The following is a 21565-nucleotide window of genomic DNA, read 5'->3' on the forward strand; positions in this document are numbered from 1 at the left end:
AGTAGGGCAGCCGGGTAGCCCGGCGGTTTAGTGCCACCTTCAGCCCAGGACATGATCCTGGAGACCCAGGTTCGAGTCCCAAGTCAGGCTCCCTGCATGGAGCCTGCTTCTCCCTCTGCCTGTATCTCTGCCTCCCTCCCTCCTCTCTCTCTCTCTCTCTCTCTCTCTCTGTCTCTCATGAATAAATAAAATCTTAAAAAAGGAAAGAAACCCTGAAGTATGCTAGTTCCTTCAATTAAACCAACAAAAAGAAATGCTGCTCCAGACTCTCTTGAACGCTCTATTTTATTATTTTTAAATAAATTTATTTTTTATTGGTGTTCAATTTACCAACATACAGAATAACACCCAGTGCTCATCCCGTCAAGTGCCCCCCCCAGTGCCCATCACCCACTCCCCCCCACCCCCCGCCCTCCTCCCCTTCCACCACCCCTAGTTCGTTTCCCCGAGTTAGGAGTCTTTATGTTCTGTCTCCCTTTCTGATATTTCCCACACATTTCTTCTCCCTTCCCTTATATTCCCTTTCACTATTATTTATATTCCCCAAATGAATGAGACCATATAATGTTTGTCCTTCTCCGATTGACTTACTTCACTCAGCATAATACCCTCCAGTTCCATCCACGTTGAAGCAAATGGTGGGTATTTGTCGTTTCCAATGCCTGAGTAATCCATTGCATACATAAACCACATCTTCTTTATCCATTCATCTTTTGATGGACACCGAGGCTCCTTCCAGTTTGGCTATTGTGGACATTGCTGCTATAAACATCGGGGTGCAGGTGTCCCGGCGTTTCATTGCATCTGTATCTTTGGGGTAAATGCCCAACAGTGCAATTGCTGGGTCGTAGGGCAGGTCTATTTTTAACTCTTTGAGAAACCTCCACACAGTTCTCCAGGTGGCTGCACCAGTTCACATTCCCACCAACAGGGCAAGAGGGTTCCCCTTTCTCCACATCCTCTCCAACATTTGTGGTTTCCTGCCTTCTTAATTTTCCCCATTCTCACTGGTGGGAGGTGGTATCTCATTGTGGTTTTGATCTGCATTTCCCTGATGGCAAGTAATGCAGAGCATTTTCTCATGTGCATGTTGGCCATGTCCATGTCTTCCTCTGTGAGATTTCTCTTCCTGTCTTTTGCCCATTTCATGATTGGATTGTTTGTTTCTTTGCTGTGGAGTTTAATAAGTTCTTTATAGATCTTGGAAACTAGCCCTTTATCTGATAAGTCATTTGCAAATATCTTCTCCCATTCTCTAGGTTGTCTTTTATTTTGTTGACTGTATCCTTTGCTGTGCAAAAGCTTCTTATCTTGATGAAGTCTCAATAGTTCATTTTTGCTTTTGTTTCCTTTGCCTTCGTGGATGTATCTTGCAAGAAGTTACTGTGGCCGAGTTCAGAAAGGGTGTTGCCTGTGTTCTCCTCTAGGATTTTGATGGAATCTTGTCTCACATTTAGATCTTTCATCCATTTTGAGTTTATCTTTGTGTATGGTGAAAGAGAGTGGTCTAGTTTCATTCTTCTGCATGTGGATGTCCAATTTTTCCAGCACCATTTATTGAAGAGACTGTCTTTCTTCCAATGGATAGTCTTTCCTCCTTTATCGAATATTAGTTGACCGTAAAGTTGAGGGTCCACTTCTGGGTTCTCTATTCTGTTCCATTGATCTATGTGTCTGTTTTTGTGCCAGTACCACACTGTCTTGATGACCACAGAACGCTCTATTTTAATATGCTTTTCTAAACAACACCCAATACCTTGTGTTCTTTCTTTTTGTAGTTGATCTTTGTCTATCTTGTCATAAACCCCAATATTCTGACATCATTTCAAAAACTCTTTTTCCTATTCAACCCAGTGTGGTTCTTCTTGAAACATGCCCTCTCCTAATTCCCTTCTCGTGTACACTAGACCCACTCCCTATCTTTATATTATTAAAACATTCACCTACAAGATGAGAGAAAAAGGAAAAAAAATCTAAATTTAAATCTCATTTCTGTCACTTATCAAATTCAAGAAAGTAACTTTAATCCCTTTTGAGTTTCAAATTCTCCACTTCAACCACCACTTGGTAAGGATGTTAAACATGGGTTACAGCATCAGAGAGTATTTTGATTAACACCTCTCTAAGATTCTTTAAAACCCTGAAATTCTATCTGCTTTTCATTTTGTCTGTAGAAAAATGGAGAATCCTTAGCTGGCAGAAATGATAAAAAAGTAATGGAATAAAAGAAACAGCAAGAAAAATTGGAGAAGTTAAAAAAAATCAAGAAAAGAGTATAGAAAGGACATGGAGAAAAGCAAAAAAGTCTACAAAAATAGATAAAGCTTCACAGAACATATCAAGGGTGCCAGCCTAAAGGGAAAATTAGACTGAGAAGTCAGTAAATAGACAATGGTTAGAAATGTCCTCTAAATAGATGATAAATTTAATTAACGTAACATGGTCTATACCTAGATTACATATCCTTCACTTTCAGAAAAATCATTCATCTCAAGGAGAGCAGATGTCACTATATGTAGGAGCTTGCCAGATTAGGGCTTGCTTATGTAAAAGCTATGGTACTGTGGCCATAGGTAACTGAGATCCACTCCAAAATCTTTGACAGTAAAAACAAGAAACTAGTTACCACCGCAATAATTACCTCTTGCTATCACTGTTGTGTCAAATATATTAGGAGAATGCTTGGACTTGCCTGGTTCTTAAGAAAACTCTATTTCAGAGTTAACATGTAATGAAATTTGACATTCTGGGATGATCTAAGATCTGTATCTTAATTCCAGTGCTGCTGAGGGGCAAAAAATGTACGTGGGAGCCACACAGAGCTACCATTCAAATCATGGGTCTGCGACTCATTAACTATGGAATCCTGGGTCAATTAATCCACCTCCCTGAACTACAGCTGACTAGTTAATAAAAAGTAGGCTATAACAGCACAGCTCCTTAGTGAAACTATTGCAATGACTATTAAGTAATACGTATTAAGCACATAATATAGTGTCTAGCCCAGAAGACAACACTCAACAAATCCTTTCCTCTCACTCCCTTAGTTAACACATCATTTTTAAAAATCCATAAAAGTCCTACCTGCTTATGGAGTCTTCTTCAGACTTCTTAGCCACTAGTAAAGAAAGCAGCAAAATACATTTTAAGTCAACAATAGAAAAATACAGAATATTAAAAGTGTAAGACCGACGATGATTGGTTAAAAAGTATTCCTTTGGGACCACACCTAAAAACCACACTACAGTGGATATTAACTGTACTATTGGTAGGCAGTTAATGCATTAAGAAATCTCATTTTCTCCTCCTTATTTACGAAATGCAAGAAAATAATTCTAGTTATCAGAATGTGGTACATACAAGTGGATGTTTCTAATGACCATTATTGTAACCAAACCCTATGAGACTGACAGGAAATGGTATCATTAGCAGAATCATTATCATAAAGTGACAATGGCAAACTTAAATAGCATGATTTTCCTGGACTTCCACTAGTAGGAGCAGTTAAAACAGACTATACATATTTGGCTGTAGCACAACGAACTTCTTCAGCTCCTCAGTAGAGACTGCTAAGTTCAGGATGAAACATCTCATCACAAAGTTTGGCTCGGCTCCGGTCACAATCTCGGGGTCCTGGGTGGAGACCCTCGGGGAGTCTGCTTTTCTCTCTCCCTCTGCCCTTCCACCTCGCTTGTGCTGTCTGTCTCTCAAATAAATAAACTCTTCTTAAAATCTTTTCTAGAGAAAGACATAAGGCCTAGAAAAAAAGAGCATTTTAAATGGAATGAATTGAGCCTCCTGACTTGTTCAGTAGAGAGGGCCGAAAATTTCAAAATGGACTGATACTTGGCTAAGGAAATAAAAGCTTTCTTTGTCTTCCAGTATCTTTAACTTGGTATTCTTCAATCTATCCTCCACACGAGACGCCTGCAAACTATGGCCACAGGCCAAATCCAACCTGCCCTCTGTTTCTGTAAATAAAGTTTTAATGGAGCACAGTCACATCTATTTCAATACATATTGCTATGGCTACTTTCACACTACAATGGTAGAGTGTGAGACCCCAGGGCCTAAAATATTCACTATCTGGCCCTTTTAAGAAAAGCTTGGTGATCCCCATTTTATGCCATAACCAAAGGGCCCTAATTCAAATCTAATCTGATTACTCTTCTGTTTCAAATTCTCCAATCAATCCCTGCTGGCTCCCTCCCCAACAGCCATTCCATATTCTTTATTCTTGCTGGAGAACCACAGCTTTATTTGGATATTTATTGTCCCAATACACAAAGAATGTGGTCTCACCCCAGCTGCAAAAAGGAGAAATGATTATTCTAAGCTAATCACACTACATGATTTACCAGTGACTGCTTTAGGAACAAGCAAGTCATGTTACCTAGCCTATAAAATGTGAGGGGAAGTTTACTGCAAGCCACTGAGTTTTCTTCCTACATAAAAGAAACATAGAGACAAACACAGTTCTTCTGGTCAGTGGATATTGTCATGTGAAAATATGCCTGATGCTGTTGCTAATTAGCCAAGCAGGAAAGGAGACAGGGACCCCTTGGTGACTCAGTGGTTGAGTGTATCTGCCTTTGGCTGAGGCCCTCATCCCCGACTTCCCGGATCGAGTCCCATGTCGGGCTCCCTGCATGGAGACTGCTTTTCCCTCTGCCTGTATCTCTGCCTCTCTCTGTCTCTCATGAATAAATAAATTAAAATCTTAAAAAAAAAAACACACAACACAAAGACAGCTCTATTCTATTATGAGCACCTTGAAAGACCAAAACTCTATTTCATCTTTGCTTCCTATAACTTGCAAAACCAAAGCCAACCTAAAGATTTCTGTGATAGAGATCCACACTAAGTTAAAGGTTTCTTCCTACATTTCAGACCATGCAACGCACTAGGTGCCACCTCTGGGGAGCGACGGTAACATCGTTGCTACTGCGAATATTTTTGTGCTTTTATTATAACCTGTTGAGCCCAAGTTGCCCTTTTCGAATATTTATTATGATCATCTTTTGACTAATGGTAACAGAGTATCTTATTCCCAAAAAACTACAGTATTATGCAACGAACAGGAGAGAACATTGTCCTAATGAAGTCAACATATCACATTCTGACTTAAGAGAAGTGAAGTCACGAATAGTGAGATTGCGTTGATGCAACAGCATCTAAAATAACCTGTGCTCCTCAACAGGCTTCTGTAGGATAGGTAATCACCTTAAAAATCAAGCAATCTCATTGGTACTGCTGCACACTAGCTAAGTTTTTGCAGTTCTTATTGTTTGCCGTTTGTGTAAAGTACCAGCAAGGTATTGCAGAGTTCCAGTTTTAAGGATAATGAGACAAATCATGCTATAATAAGATTTACTAAATGAAATCCACTTGTAAAAATTAAAATATCCATTTGTATAACCAGTATAACTTTTATAACATGTTTATAGAGGAAACATAAAACATACCACCTTAAATATCTTTTTTTCTTATTTACACAAAAATATCACCTGATATTTTAAGTATCATAACGAATAATGAGGGCACCTGGATGGCTCACTGGTTGAGGTTGTGATCCCAGGGTTCTGGGATTGAGTCCCACATCAGGCTTCCTCATGGAGCCTGCTTCTCCCTCTGCCTCTCTCTCTGTCTCTCTTAGGAATAAAGAAATAAAATCTAAAAAATACTAAGATAACAAATTTCTTTTCAGACAATACTGCCTCACATTTTAAATTACCAAAAATAACTTCTCAAATTCTGAATCCTAGACTATTAAGAAAGAAATTAAGAAACAAATACCCATGCAATTTACACATTGGATTTGTTTTGTTTTGTTTTTTCATTGCTCTTTCATTATCAAAACTGCCTTACTCTGACTTCATCTATGTTAGGACCACCGTAAGTAATTCACTCTAAAAAATCGTACCTAGATCATGATTCTCTGAAGAATTTTCAGGTTTCATTTCTTCTTCATGTTCAGAAATTAGCTGGTCATTGCTACGTATAAGAAAGAGTGACAAACAATGTGACTTTTTTAATACTGATATGAAAAACATTTACCAGATATATCAAATTCTTAAGATTTTTCAAACAATATCAGGGTTAACATCAAAACTTAAATTACCCCATAGGTACTTCAGATTTGTTAGTTCTAAAAACTTTTTTTTATTAAGTATGTAATTATAATTAAAGGAGAAACAAAAGTAAGGTGAACCAGTCATGAGTTGAAGGCATTTTGCTCAGTAAACTAAGAGTTAGAATGCCATAATGGAAAGTGTCTCAAATCCCAAAGTCCCAGCTCGAAAACCAGCAGTTTTTTTGTTCTTAGACCCGCCACTTCTCTTCCACTCAAAGTCTTCCTCTATAAAACAGGAATCTTACCATCTTCTATTACAAGGCCGTTAGGAGGATTTAATGAGGTATTATACCCAAAACGTGGCCTCTCAGGCAAGGTGATGCCCACAACTCTGGGAAGGGCAATATGAGACCTTCCACGACCTAATAAGAAAAGGTCTTCCACAGGATTTAAAGCAGGCTTGGGGGGCAGCCCGGGTTGCTCAGTGGTTTAGCGCTGCCTTCAGCCCAGGACATGATCCTGGAGACCCAGGATCGAGTCCCACGTCGGGCTCCCTGCATGGAGCCTGCTTCTCTGCCTTTCTCTCTCCCCCTCCTCTCTGTGTATTCTCATGAATAAATAAAAATAAAATCTTTTTAAAAAATAAAAAAAAAAATAAAGCAGGCTTCGAGTACAGATTTAGGAACAAAAGGGAAAGTCCAGTCTCTTCCTGTAGCATTATTTGAACTTCTTTAATAGTTTAGAATGGTCCCAACTAAAATCTGCTAGCAGAAAAGACAGACAAAATCCTTGAAGGTTAATTCATCATGAAGGTCTGGGCTAATACATGGTTTCCAAGTAAAGTTTTTGAATGTGAAGGGTAGGGTGTATGGGGCTAAAGCCAGGAGGTCCAGCTGTCGGAACAGCACGCCAGTGGCTTTAGAAGAGCAGCTGAGCATATAAGCATATGTAATAAACAAAAAACGGTTTAAGTTTGAATTCTAAGTGTGGATCACCATGAGGACTGAGGAATGCGGATCAGCAAGGGCATCCTATTAGCAAAAGTCAATCATGACTGGACTGCAGAACCAGTTTCAATAGCAATGCTACAGGAACAGAATCAAAGGAAACCACAGAATGATGAGCATGTCCCTTTTTCCATCCAAATGGCTTATAAAAGAGGACTGCCTCTCTGGTCTTAGGGAAATCCTTAGGTTCTTGGAAAATTCAAGGGGGAAAGTATAGGTGATAACCCACAAGGAAGAGTATAGAGTTTTCTGTGAAACTGAACATCTTAGGACACAAGTAACTAGTTAGTAAAAACAGACGTTGAGGTGCCTGGGTAGTTCAGTCAGTTAAGCATCTGCCTTTGGCTCAGGTCATGGTCTCAGGATCCAGCCCTGTGTTGCGCTCCCAGCTCAGCAGAGTGTCAGATTCTCCTTCTCCCTTCACCCCTCCTCCTCACTTGTGCTCACTCTCTCTCAAATAATAAATAAATAAATAAATAAATAAATAAATAAATAAATAAATAAATAAACAAATAATAAAATCTTTAAAGAAGCACCCAGATATAACATTATGTGAACCCCATGCAGAAGGGTTATAGTTGGAATGAAACAGATACAGTTAGGATCCCTAAGGATAAAGGTCTCAAGAGAACTGACATAAAGAATCGTGCACCCATTGCTACTTCTAACTAGTCTAGCCTTTTGCTTGGTTTCTGGGTGATGATAGGCTCTAACTCACTGCCATCCCAAAGTGCCTGAATCAAATTATACCTTCTCAGCTGTTACATAGGAAGTAACACTATTTTACTGCATTTTAAACCTCAGTTGAGAAATAACTAGCATGTTTTATTTTCACGTTTTAAAAAAGATTTTATTTATATATTCATGAGAGACACACACACACACACAGAGGAGGCAAAGACAACAGCAGAGGGAGAACCAGACTCCTCACAGGGAGCCAGATGTGGGACTCGATCCCCAGACCCTGGGATCATGCCCTGTGCCCAAGGCAGACGCTCAACCGCTGAGCCACCCAGGTATCCCAGTAATAACTAGCATTTTAATGTAAACACTTACATATTAATACTATTAATAATAGCATATTCTTCTGCAGTCCATCCATATACATCTTAGGAAAACCTTCCTAAAGAGAAGGCTGACTATATTTCATGGTTCATCTTTTACAGCATATTTTACAGCAAGCATAAGGGCTATTCTAAAATAACAGAGAGATAACTTCATCCTTAAGAAATCAAGAGTATTTACCCACCTAATCTGATATACTTCATCAAGGTAATATCTCACATGTTGCTACAGAATTGACCACTAACATGTCCAAGTGTTCTTCTTTGTAAATTTACCCTATGGCTAAAATGAAGGGACTAAAAAGAAGCCACGGTTCCACTTGGGTATTATACTAGAAGTTGCTAATGTAAAACCCTCTGATGAGCAAGAAACTATGCTGAGGTCACTGATCTGAATAGGTGAAGGGGTTTTTTAAAAAAAAATTCCCCATCCTGCGACGTCTGGGTGGCAGAGTGATTGAGCGTCTGCCTTTGGCTCAGGGCGTGATCCTGGAGCTCCAGATCCTGCTTCTCCCTCTGCCTGTGTGTCTGCCTCTCTCTGTGTGTCTCTCATGAATAAATAAATAAAATCATTTTAAAAATTCCCCATTTTTTCCTTAAACTGGTACAGTGTACCTCCAAGCCACCTGGAAGCCAGGTCGGAATAAAAGCTATCTATAGGCTTAAAACAGTAATATTCACACTAATGAAAAGAAAACAGTCATAGTTGCAATTAAGGATGCTAAGTTAAGCATGTGGTAGGCACTAAATTACATTATATATACACACACACATTTTATATATATATATATATGTATGTATATACACACATATTTATTTACACACAACCACCCTTGAAGGATATATTATTATCCTCCTTTTCATATCAGGAAAGGTATCTGGTGATGCTAAGTAACGTTTCCAAGGTCACATACCCTGCAAGGAGGCAGGCTAAGAATTAAACCTAGACTTCTGTGAAGCTAAAGTCCGTATCTTTTCTCTTTATCACTCACCTATGATTTCTCCTCATTAAAGGAAGAGTCTATTTACCTAAGTTTCTCTTTCATCCCTCAATCCATTCCAATTAAAAATGAAAATGATAAAACATACTGGACATGAAAAAGAATAAAAACTGATGAACCCAGAGTATCTGGTAATGGTAATTAACCACTTTGGGATCATCTAACAACATCAGTATTCTTCAACAAAAAGTAATAAAGCAAAGAGTCATCCAAAAAAACAAAACAATTCCTACTTATGCTTATTATGCATCTTTTAAAGAAAAGTATGAAATAGAATCTTAAAAAATATTAATAAAAGAGTTCAGATATCCAGAATTGTGTCTTAAAGTAAACTACAAGTTAGGAGTCCCCATTATAAAACTAATAATATTAATATGAAACCCTTTTGGCTAATATAAAATCCTATGGCAAAAAAACTATTGCAAATGACATCAATCAATATTACAAAGAAATATGAATACTGCTATACACTGTTCATGTTGGCCTGTCAGAATAATTGCTTTCTACCTAAGAGATGACATCCTGACATTTTTCACTATATGACTATAACTTAATCCTCATAATAAGATAAAGTTTATGACACGAGAAATTGTAACCACTCGAGACAAAATACTAAGGTTTAAAAAATAAAACAAAACAAAAAAATACTGTACCTTTTAACCTCGTACCCTTCAGGTAGACTTGCTCCTTTTCCTACTAAAAAGTTCACCATTTGCTCTTTGTTTTCATTTAGAGCAACTAAAACTGGTGTGAGGTCATCCTGTAAAGGTGCAAAAAAAAACCTTATAATTTATAAAATTACATATTTGCATGCTAAATTTTAAAATTACTATACATTCCTCTAAATTTAAAACATATACTGTAGAAAGTAAATAAAATTAGCCCCTTCCTTCTCACGCCTCTGTGTTTTTACCACCTGCTCCTTCTTTTTAAAAGACTGCTTTCTCAGGGAGCCTGGGTGGCTCAGTTGGTCAAGCATCTGCCTTCAGCTCATGAGCTCAGGTCATGATCCCAGGGTCTCAGGATGGAGCCCTACCTTGAACTCCCACTGCAGCAAGGAGTCAGCTTCTCCCTCTCCCTCTGCCCCTCCCCTCCACTCGTGCTCTCTCTCCTGCTTGCTCGCTGCCTCTCTCAAAAACATAAAATCTTTTTAAAAAGTAAAAAAAAAAAAAAAAAATAGACCTCCGCTACCTCTTCAACAGATTACCTGCAGTCATTCTACAAACTTGCTTCAAACATTGTCTGGCTCCAAGAATCTGCTTCTCTCACAATATATACCATGGTATACACTATTCCACACCATCTAAGACCCATGCATCAGGCTACCTGGCTCAGTGGGAAGGCCTGTTCTTCCCATCCCTCTGCCTTTAAGCCCAAATTGCATTTGCTCTCTCTCATACTCCTTTTTCTCAAATAAATGAAATACTCAAAAATACAAAGTATCATTATTTAAAGTGAAAACTTAGACAATTATTTCAAAATATTTTCATTCAGGAAATGCTTGAGCTTCCAAATATGAAAAATCAACCCTAACTTTGGCACACAACAGCGTTTCTGCAAGGGCAGCCACAGAAGGTAATGCACGTCAAAGAAAGAGCAGGGAGACTGGCGAGTGTGGTCATAACCAGCTCCCCATGGACACCCACCACCCCACTGAGGAACTACATAGGCTGAGCAGGAGCTACTCTCCGGAATGGGGGACCTCACCATGGTACATGGCTGGCAGAGTGGCTACCAGCACAAGTAGATGCCCCTGTAAGATGTAATGACCTGATCCCCCCTTGCTTCTGAACCTTAGGGCCTAAAACGCCCATGGCCTATTATAACCTGCTGCTTTATCCTCCCATTTACACTCACCCAAGCTACTCCTCTGGGTCATGATCTCCTATTCATTCCCAGAAGCATCCATTTCCTAAGACCCTGCACAGCACTCACCCTCCATCATCACCACACTCCCCTTTAGGCCTTCAATCCTTTGTGGGCTCTGAGCGCACCATCTACTTCCAGGCACTAATACAACAATATTATTACTGGGGAGGAAGGGGGCCTGGGAGATGGATCTTAGATTTTACATACTCATTACTTTTCTCTAGCCCTCCCCCTGCCTTGGTTTTGGAGTTATTTCCATGATGACAGGACCTGATGTATAAAATTCAGGGTCTCTGTGTGTGTATGTATGAATGACAATACATAATAAAATCTTTTGCAGATAGATACATATCTAATGTCAAACACATTGCAAAAAAAGTTGATCTGTACCTTGTTTTTGGCCTCTATATCTGCTTTGTGTAAAAGCAGCTCCGCTGCTATTGAGATATTCTCCTCGAACACCGCATAATGAAGAGCAGTGTTGCCCTTGTCGTCCGTAATATTTGGATCAGCACCCTGTCCCAGCAAAATAGTTGCACATTCCTCTTGTTGGGATTCTATAGCCTGTAAGCATTACACCAAGAAACAGAATGTAAATACTGGGAATTTGAAGGAAACATGCCAGAGGCTTCACCAAAGAGTTATGTTTAAATGCAACAAATGTTCATTCCAAGTACTTCAATCCAATCGATCTAAGGCAGACATAGCTATGACCACACACCTTCATTAGAGCTGTCCTGTTTTCTCCATCACGGAGGTCGAGCTCGCATTTCAAATACATGAGGAGACGCACAATATATACATGGCCATTGGCACAGGCCAAGTGGAGAGCAGACCTATGAAAGTGAAAGGAATTGTCAGGAAATTACACTGTACTATTTCCAAACACGAAATTAATTCATATAATTGTAAATTTTAAGGAGCCATGTTTTTCTCATGACTCCAAAACATAGAATTATTATTCGTTTAAAGAAAGTACAATATTTTTTAGTGATTATTCACCACTCTATTAAAAGAGCAGCCTATCTGTTTAGGAAGAGCATGACCTCAGGAGGCAGCTCAAGCGGAGTATGATTCCTATTTGCACTCTGTCACATAATTGCTACCTCTTATAATTATCGCAATTTCCTCATCCACAAAATGAGCATAAAAATAGTCATCTCGGGTCACCTGTCTGGCTCACTCTGAAGAGCATGGGACTCAATCTCGGGAGCCAGGGGTTCGAGCCCCCCTGTTGGTTATAGAGGTTACCAAACAATAGTAATAATAAATAAAATAAAAGGTAGTTATCTCACAAGACCTCTTGTCGTGATCCGTAAATGAGGATCCATGCAAAGTGTTTAGAATACTAGTTCCTAGCACAAGTATTATTATAACTATTACTACAACTTACAAAGACCCACTACAATTAGGCAAAATGATCCAATTATGCCTACTTTGCAGCCACGTTTAAGGATGAGCAAGAATACTCTATTTCGATGATTCTAAGATGCTTATTTTTGTCACCTTTTAATATGCCTGACATTGGAATCCAATTTCTAATTCAACGTGTCTTAAAACTATAGCTGGCATGATTTTTAAAAATTTCTTCTTGGTACATAAATAGTGGGGCATCATACAATCTACGGTGCCTTAAATGAAATAATGACATATACAACAGGTCTGTTGCACTTCTAGTCATACGCTTGGAATTACACTTCAAGAACTACAGTAATTTTCTGTAGTTGAAAGCATTACGGGTAAAAGAGACTAAAATAACAAAAGAATATTTTTAAGTAATTCTTACTTCGGTTTTCAAGGAAGTTTAAGCCAAAAGAAACTCAGGATTCAAATAAACGGGGACAGCTCATTTTATTTTTCGGGGGGGGGGGGTGGCGGTGGGGAAGCTCATTTTATTAAGCATTTTAATTAATAGAAAATGTTTAGATTCATAGAAATCAAGTATTTCCAATTACCAATATTAGTATTTAATATTATTGAAACGTCAAAAGGGCAGGTAAAGGTAATCTTTCACAATTTCCGATCTTCAGAAATGTTCTCCTTTGACAGGAAGTTCCAAGGAAAAGCTTCACGTGAGATTAAGTCCTAATACTTCCATTTAAAATTTCTCACCTTAGGGGCACCCGGATGGCTCAGTTGATTGAGTGTCCAACTTTTGGTTTTGGCTCAGGATGATCTCAAGGTCGTAAGATGAAGCCCCACATTAGGCTCCATGCTCAGGGTGGAGTTTGCTTGGGTTCCTCTCTCTCCCTCTGTCCCTCCCCTCTCCCATGACCCTCTCTCTCCTTTTAAAATAAATACATCTTTTAACATTTACAAAATAAAATAAAATTTCTCATCTTAGGATTGCCTGGCTGGCTCAGTCAGTAGAGCATGTGTCCTTAAACGTCGAGCCCCACGTTGGGTAGAGAGATTACTTAAAAATGAAAGCATTAAAAACTAAATGCATAAGATTTCTCATCTTGCTCATACAGGACAACATGAAGTCTTTTTAAGATTGAAAAGATCCTGAGTAGACTATGTCTGCTACATATCCTGTGTTCAGGTTCTGTTTGGGAAATAAATGGACTAAAGAATAAATACATTTGGAGAGTTCAATAGTATTTTTTTATCTATTAATATATATACTATATTTAATATATCTACTTAAAGATATGTTAGATTTTTTATCTATTAATATATATACTATATTTAATATATCTATTTAAAGAGATATTAGATTTATCTATTTCTTTGAGAAAGAGAGAATGCATTAGTGTGGTGAAGGGCAGACAGAGAGGGAGACAATCTCAAGCAGCCTCCCCATTGAACATGGAGCCCGACAGGGGGCTCAGCCCCACAATCCTAAGATCATGACCAGAGCCAAAATCAAGAGTCTGATGCTCAACAAACAGCCACCAAGACACCAGGAAAGTTCAGTACTTTTAAAGAAAACTTTTGTAAAGTAAACTAATACTTTTGAAATAGCAATAAAAATTTATATTTGCTACTTTTTTTTCAGAAGAGGGAAACAAAAATTCTATAAGCTATCGCAGTATCATTTGTATTTTTTATTTTCATAAGGATTTAACTAAAACAAAATTATTGTTAATCATTTACTTATTACACGTTATAAAGCCACACATAACAAAATCATACGTATATATTTAATGTATGCATAATAAAATCTACAATACAGATAAAAATATTCTCCTTACTTCTGAAGAGGCTAAATAAAGGTTGTCAGAAAATACCAATCCTCGCCCATCAAATTTTTTTAAATAGAAAGAGGGGCACCTGGGTGACTCAGTCAGTTAGGCATCTGCCTTTGGCTCAAGTCATGAACCTCAGGGGTCCTGGGATCGAGTCCTACGTCATCAGGCTCCCTGCTCCACGGGGTTTCTGCTTGTCCCCCTGCCCCTCCCTGCTGCTTGTGTGCCTGATTTCTCCCTCTCAAATAAATCAGTGAATCCTCTTAAAAGTAAGTAAATAGAAATTCTTTTTGTCTCTACAACAAGATTCATATTCTTGCTGTTCTCCTGGATTACTTCATTGATAATAAACCTTTGTTGGAATTTTTATATACCTTTTCCTGTAGAAATCAGAGACTTCTTTTTTAAGAAACAAGAAAACTAGTTTTATATTTTGCACATCTTTTTGGCTAACACAAAACCATTGTCTGTCTGCTTATGTGTTTGTATCATCAAACCAATTGTTTCCCCTCGTTTAATGATCCACTAAAGTACAGCTTTGCATGTTAATGTGTATCAATTATCTTTGCCACATTCAGTGGTCACACAGTAGTCCAGCCTATGGATACACTGCTTATAATTTATACAGGCCATTAGATGAGTTCTTAATACATTGCTATTGTAAATAGTGCTGAGAAAAGCATATTGTATATTGTTTATCTTTAATTATTTACTAAAGATATTTTACATCAATAAAATTCATGGGTAAAAGGAATACATATTTTTCAATTGGGACTTAACCACCGAACTATCCGAAAAGTCAAAAACAACTTTAACCAGGAGTATAAGTACCATCATTCTTTATCTTCACAAAGCTTGCAGATGGAAAATGGGATTTTATTCCTTTTTTATTTTAGATTTTTTTTAAATTTATTTGACAGAGAGAGAGAGCACCAGCAGAGGGGAGGGGCCGAGGGAAAAGCAGACTCCCCACTGACTAGGGAGCCTCACCAGGGGCTGAATCCCAGGACCCAGAGATCATAACCCTGAGAGGAAGTTGGAAGCAGCCAACTGACTGAGCCACCCAGAGGCCCCCCTATTTCATTCCTTTAATACCTTCCCTGTAAAACAAAGACATTTTTTTTATCTGATACACATATGTGGTAAATATTTTGCAAGGAAATTCTTTTATTATATTAATATTATTTTCTTTTTTTTTTTTTTTTTTTTTTTTTTTTTGTTATTTAATAAAGTTTTTATTTTTTTATTTTTTTTTTTTATTTTTATTTTTTTTTTTAGCTTTATTTATTTTTTTTTAACTTTTATTGGTGTTTAATTTACCAACATACAGAAAAACACCCAGTGCTCATCCCGTCAAGTGTCCACCTCAGTGCCCGTCACCCATTCCCCTCCAACACCCGCCCTCCTCCCCTTCCACCACCCCTAGTTCGTTTCCCCGAGTTAGGAGTCTTTATGTTCTGTCTCCCTTCCTGATATTTCCCAACATTTCTTTTCCCTTCCTTTATATTCCCTTTCACTATTATTCATATTCCCCAAATGAATGAGAACATACACTGTTTGTCCTTCTCCGATTGACTTATTTCACTCAGCATAATACCCTCCAGTTCCATCCACGTTGAAGCAAATGGTGGGTATTTGTCGTTTCTAATTGCTGAGTAATATTCCATTGTATACATAAACCACATCTTCTTTATCCATTCATCTTTCGATGGACACCGAGGCTCCTTCCACAGTTTGGCTATTGTGGCCATTGCTGATAGAAACATCGGGGTGCAGGTGTCCCGACGTTTCATTGCATCTGAATCTTTGGGGTAAATCCCCAACAGTGCAATTGCTGGGTCGTAGGGCAGGTCTATTTTTAACTCTTTGAGGAACCTCCACACAGTTTTCCAGAGTGGCTGCACCAGTTCACATTCCCACCAACAGTGTAAGAGGGTTCCCTTTTCTCCGCATCCTCTCCAACATTTGTTGTTTCCTGCCTTGTTAATTTTCCCCATTCTCACTGGTGTGAGGTGGTATCTCATTGTGGTTTTGATTTGTATTTCCCTGATGGCAAGTGATGCAGAGCATTTTCTCATGTGCATGTTGGCCATGTCCATGTCTTCCTCTGTGAGATTTCTCTTCATGTCTTTTGCCCATTTCATGATTGGATTGTTTGTTTCTTTGGTGTTGAGTTTAATAAGTTCTTTATAGATTTTGGAAACTAGCCCTTTATCTGATATGTCATTTGCAAATATCTTCTCCCATTCTGTAGGTTGTCTTTTAGTTTTGTTGACTGTATCCTTTGCTGTGCAAAAGCTTCTTATCTTGATGAAGTCCCAATAGTTCATTTTTGCTTTTGTTTCTTTTGCCTTCGTGGATGTATCTTGCAAGAAGTTACTGTGGCCAAGTTCAAAAAGGGTGTTGCCTGTGTTCTCCTCTAGGATTTTGATGGAATCTTGTCTCACATTTAGATCTCTCATCCATTTTGAGTTTATCTTTGTGTATGGTGAAAGAGAGTGGTCCAGTTTCATTCTTCTGCATGTGGATGTCCAATTTTCCCAGCACCATTTATTGAAGAGACTGTCTTTCTTCCAATGGATAGTCTTTCCTCCTTTATCGAATATTAGATGGCCGTACATTTCAGGGTCCACTTCTGGGTTCTCTATTCTGTTCCATTGATCTATGTGTCTGTTTTTGTGCCAGTACCACACTGTCTTGATGACCACAGCTTTGTAATACAACCTGAAATCTGGCATTGTGATGCCCCCAGCTAAGGTTTTCTTTTTTAAAATTCCCCTGGCTATTCGGGGTCTTTTCTGATTCCACACAAATCTTAAAATAATTTGTTCTAACTCTCTGAAGAAAGTCCATGGTATTTTGATAGGGATTGCATTAAACGTATAAATTGCCCTGGGTAACATTGACATTTTTACAATATTAATTCTGCCAATCCATGAGCATGGAATATTTTTCCATCTCTTTGTGTCTTCCTCAATTTCTTTCAGAAGTGTTCTATAGTTTTTAGGGTATAGATCTTTTACCTCTTTGGTTAGGTTTATTCCTAGGTATCTTATGCTTTTGGGTGCAATTGTAAATGGGATTGACTCCTTAATTTCTCTTTCTTCAGTCTCATTGTTAGTGTATAGAAATGCCATTGATTTCTGGGCATTGATTTTGTATCCTGCCACGCTACCAAATTGCTGTATGAGTTCTAGCAATCTGGGGGTGGAGGCTTTTGGGTTTTCTATGTAGAGTATCATGTCATCGGCGAAGAGGGAGAGTTTGACTTCTTCTTTGCCAATTTGAATGCCTTTAATGTCTTTTTGTTGTCTGATTGCTGAGGCGAGGACTTCCAGAACTATGTTGAACAGCAGTGGTGAGAGTGGACATCCCTGTCTTGTTCCTGATCTTAGGGGAAAGGCTCCCAGTGCTTCCCCATTGAGAATGATATTTGCTGTGGGCTTTTCGTAGATGGCTTTTAAGATGTCGAGGAAAGTTCCCTCTATCCCAACACTCTGAAGGGTTTTGATCAGGAATGGATGCTGTATTTTGTCAAATGCTTTCTCTGCATCTAATGAGAGTATCATATGGTTCTTGGTTTTTCTCTTGCTGATATGATGAATCACATTGATGGTTTTACGAGTGTTGAACCAGCCTTGTGTCCCAGGGATAAATCCTACTTGGTCATGGTGAATAATTTTCTTAATGTGTTGTTGGATCCTATTGGCTAGTATCTTGTTGAGAATTTTTGCATCCATGTTCATCAGGGATATTGGTCTGTAATTCTCCTTTTTGGTGGGGTCTTTGTCTGGTTTCGGAATTAAGGTGATGCTGGCCTCATAGAACGAATTTGGAAGTACTCCATCTCTTTCTATCTTTCCAAACAGCTTTAGTAGAATAGGTATGATTTCTTCTTTAAACGTTTGATAGAATTCCCCTGGGAAGCCATCTGGCCCTGGACTCTTGTGTCTTGGGAGGTTTTTGATGACTGCTTCAATTTCCTCCCTGGTTATTGGCCTGTTCAGGTTTTCTATTTCTTCCTGCTCCAGTTTTGGTAGTTTGTGGCTTTCCAGGAATGCGTCCATTTCTTCTAGATTTCCTAATTTATTGGCATACAGCTGTTCATAATATGTTTTTAAAATCGTTTGTATTTCCTTGGTGTTGGTAGTGATGTCCCCTTTCTCATTCATGATTTTATTAATTTGAGTCTTCTCTCTCTTCTTTTTAATAAGGTTGGCTAATGGTTTATCTATCTTATTAATTCTTTCAAAGAACCAACTCCTGGTTCTGTTGATCTGTTCCACAGTTCTTTTGGTCTCGATATCATTGAGTTCTGCTCGAATTTTAATTAACTCTCTTCTTCTGCTGGGGGTGGGGTCTATTTGTTGCTTTTTCTCTAGTTCCTTTATGTGTAAGGTGAGCTTTTGAATTTGAGATCTTTCCAGTTTTTGAATGTATGCTTGTATTGCGATGTATTTCCCCCTCAGGACTGCTTTTGCTGCATCCCAAAGATTTTGAACGGTTGTATCTTCATTTTCATTAGTTTCCATGAATCTTTTTAATTCTTCCTTAATTTCCTGGTTGACCTTTTCATCTTTTAGCAGGATGGTCCTTAACCTCCACGTGTTTGTGGTCCTTCCATATTTCTTGTTGTGATTAAGTTCTAATTTCAAGGCATTATGGTCTGAGAATATACAGGGGACTATCCCGATCTTTTGGTATCGGTTCAGACCCGATTTGTGACCCAGTATGTGGTCTATTCTGGAGAAAGTTCCATGTGCACTTGAGAAGAATGTGTATTCAGTTGAGTTTGGATGTAAAGTTCTGTAGATATCTGTGAAATCCATCTGGTCCAGTGTATCATTTAAAGCTCTCGTTTCTTTGGAGATATTGTGCTTAGAAGACCTATCCAGGGTAGAAAGAGCTAGATTGAAGTCACCAAGTATAAGTGTATTATTATCAAGGTATTTCTTGAGTTTGGTTATTAATTGGTTTAAATATTTGGCAGCTGCCACATTCGGGGCATATATATTGAGGATTGTTAAGTCCTCTTGTTGGATAGATCCTTTGAGTATGAGATAGTGTCCCTCTTCATCTCTCACTATAGTCTTCGGGGTAAATTTTAATTTATCTGATATAAGGATGGCAACCCCTGCTTTCTTTTGAGGACCATTTGAATGGTAAATGGTTCTCCAACCTTTTATTTTCAGGTTGTAGGTGTCCTTCTGTCTAAAATGAGTCTCTTGTAGACAGCAAATAGATGGGTCCTGCTTTTTTATCCAGTCTGAAACCCTGCGCCTTTTGATGGGGTCATTAAGCCCGTTCACATTCAGAGTTACTATTGATAGATATGAGTTTAGTGTCATCATATCTATTCAGTCCTTGTTTTTGTGGATTGTTCCACTGAACTTCTTCTTAAAGGGGAATTTTAAGAGTCCCCCTTAAAATTTCTTGCAGAGCTGGTTTGGAGGTTACATATTCTTTCAGTTCCTGCCTGTCTTGGAAGCTCTTTATCTCTCCTTCCATTTTGAATGAAAGCCTTGCGGGGTAAAGTATTCTTGGTTGCATGTTCTTTTCATTTAGGACCCTGAATATATCCTGCCAGCCCTTTCTGGCCTGCCAGGTCTCTGTGGAGAGGTCTGCTGTTACCCTAATATTCCTCCCCATAAAAGTCAGGGACTTTTTTTCTCTTGCTGCTTTAAGGATCTTCTCCTTATCTTTGGAATTTGCAAGCTTCACTATTAAATGTCGAGGTGTTGAACGGTTTTTGTTGATTTTAGGGGGGGATCTCTCTATTTCCTGGATCTGAATGCCTGTTTCCCTTCCCAGATTCGGAAAGTTTTCAGCTAGGATTTGTTCAAATACATATTCTGGCCCTCTGTCCCTTTCCGCGCCCTCGGGAACCCCAATTAAACGTAGGTTTTTCTTCCTCAGGCTATCATTTATTTCCCTTAATCTATCCTCATGGTCTTTTAATTGCCTGTCTCTTTTTTCCTCAGTTTCCCTCTTTGCCATCAACTTGTCTTCTATGTCACTCACTCGTTCTTCCACCTCGTCAAGCCTCGTCGTTAGGACTTCTAGCTTAGATTGCATCTCATTTAATTGATTTTTAATTTCTGCCTGATTAGATCTAAATTCTGCAGTCATGAAGTCTCTTGAGTCCTTTATGGTTTTTTCTAGAGCCACCAGTAGCTGTAAAATAGTGCTTCTGAATTGGCTTTCTGACATTGAATTGTAATCCATATTTTGTAACTCTGTGGGAGAGTGGGCTGTTTCTGATTCTTTTTTTTGAGGGGTTTTCCTTCTAGTCATTTTGCTCAGTGCAGAGTGGCCAAAAACAAGTTGTATTGGGAAAAGGAGAAAAAGAGAGAGAAGGAACGAAAAGAGAAAAAGAAAAAAGAGAAAGAAGAAAAAAATAGGGGAAAAAGAGAAGAAAAAGAAAGAAAAAGAAAGAAAGGAGAAAAAAGAAAAAAGGGGGGGGTGGGGGAAGCAATCAGAAATCAAGAAGAAAGAGAGAAAAAAAAGCACAAAACAAAACAAAAAAAAAAACAAAAAACAAAAACAAAAACAAAAAAACAAAAAACAAAAAAAACCACGGGGGAGTATCTTCCGATTCTGTGTAGTTTAAGTCCCTTGACTTCCCTTGGAACTGGTCCGTCTCGCTGGTCTTCTGGGGGAGGGGCCTGCTGTGCTGATTCTCAGGTGTTGGCACTTGGGGGAGCTGCTCTGCCCCTGCCTGGTGCAGGGCTCGGTGGGGGTTGTTGACCCCGTGAGGCCCCGGGAGGAAGCCACAGTGGCGGGGGCAGCTCTGGGACCCTGGATCCAGCCCCCGCAGTAGCTCCGGGGCTCTCCTTCTGCAGGGCCTGGGGGCTCCGGGGCGGGGCCGCTGATCTGCTCAGTTCCAGGCAGGAGCGTCCTTGCTGTCCTGGGCCCTCCCGGCCTCTGCCTGTCCCGGGGGAGGCCGGATCCTGGGCTGTGTCCCGGCGCCCTGTGCTCCGGGGCCTGCGCTGTTGGATTCGCGCTCCCGGCGGTGCAGCCCCCTCCGCGGAGCCGCCGCCCGAGCCTCTCCGAGCTGTTCCCGGAGCCGCGCAGCCCCCTCCGCGCGGAGCTTCTTCCTCTGCGCGAGCCGCCGCCGCTGAGCTGTTCCCGGAGCCGCGCAGCCCCCTCCGCGGAGCCGCCGCCCGAGCCCCTCCGAGCTGTTCCCGGAGCCGCGCAGCCCCCTCCGCGCGGAGCTTCTTCCTCCGCCCGAGCCGCCGCCGCTGAGCTGTTCCCGGAGCCCCGCAGCCCCGCAGCACCGCAGCCCCCTCCGCGGAGCCGCCGCCCGAGCCCCTCCGAGCTGCTCCGGGCCCCGCCGAGCGCTGCAGCCCTTAGGGAGCTC

The 21565-nt window shown here is 39.7% G+C and overlaps 1 protein-coding gene across 1 annotated transcript in view; it reads right to left on the reverse strand.

Annotated features, from left to right (window-relative positions):
* LOC121483935 (putative ankyrin repeat domain-containing protein 20A2) overlaps window positions 1-21565 on the reverse strand; it is a 99066-nt gene that overhangs the window by 57373 nt on the left and 20128 nt on the right. The window contains exons 5-9 of the mRNA XM_041742440.1: window positions 11736-11850; window positions 11405-11578; window positions 9799-9905; window positions 5924-5994; window positions 3085-3118 (exon numbers count right to left, since the gene is read on the reverse strand). Of these exons, the coding sequence (XP_041598374.1) occupies window positions 3085-3118; window positions 5924-5994; window positions 9799-9905; window positions 11405-11578; window positions 11736-11850 (501 nt within the window). The remainder of the gene's footprint in view (window positions 1-3084; window positions 3119-5923; window positions 5995-9798; window positions 9906-11404; window positions 11579-11735; window positions 11851-21565) is intronic.

The sequence above is a fragment of the Vulpes lagopus genome, unplaced genomic scaffold, assembly GCF_018345385.1.
Source record: "Vulpes lagopus strain Blue_001 unplaced genomic scaffold, ASM1834538v1 ctg601, whole genome shotgun sequence".
Taxonomy (NCBI): domain Eukaryota; kingdom Metazoa; phylum Chordata; class Mammalia; order Carnivora; family Canidae; genus Vulpes; species Vulpes lagopus.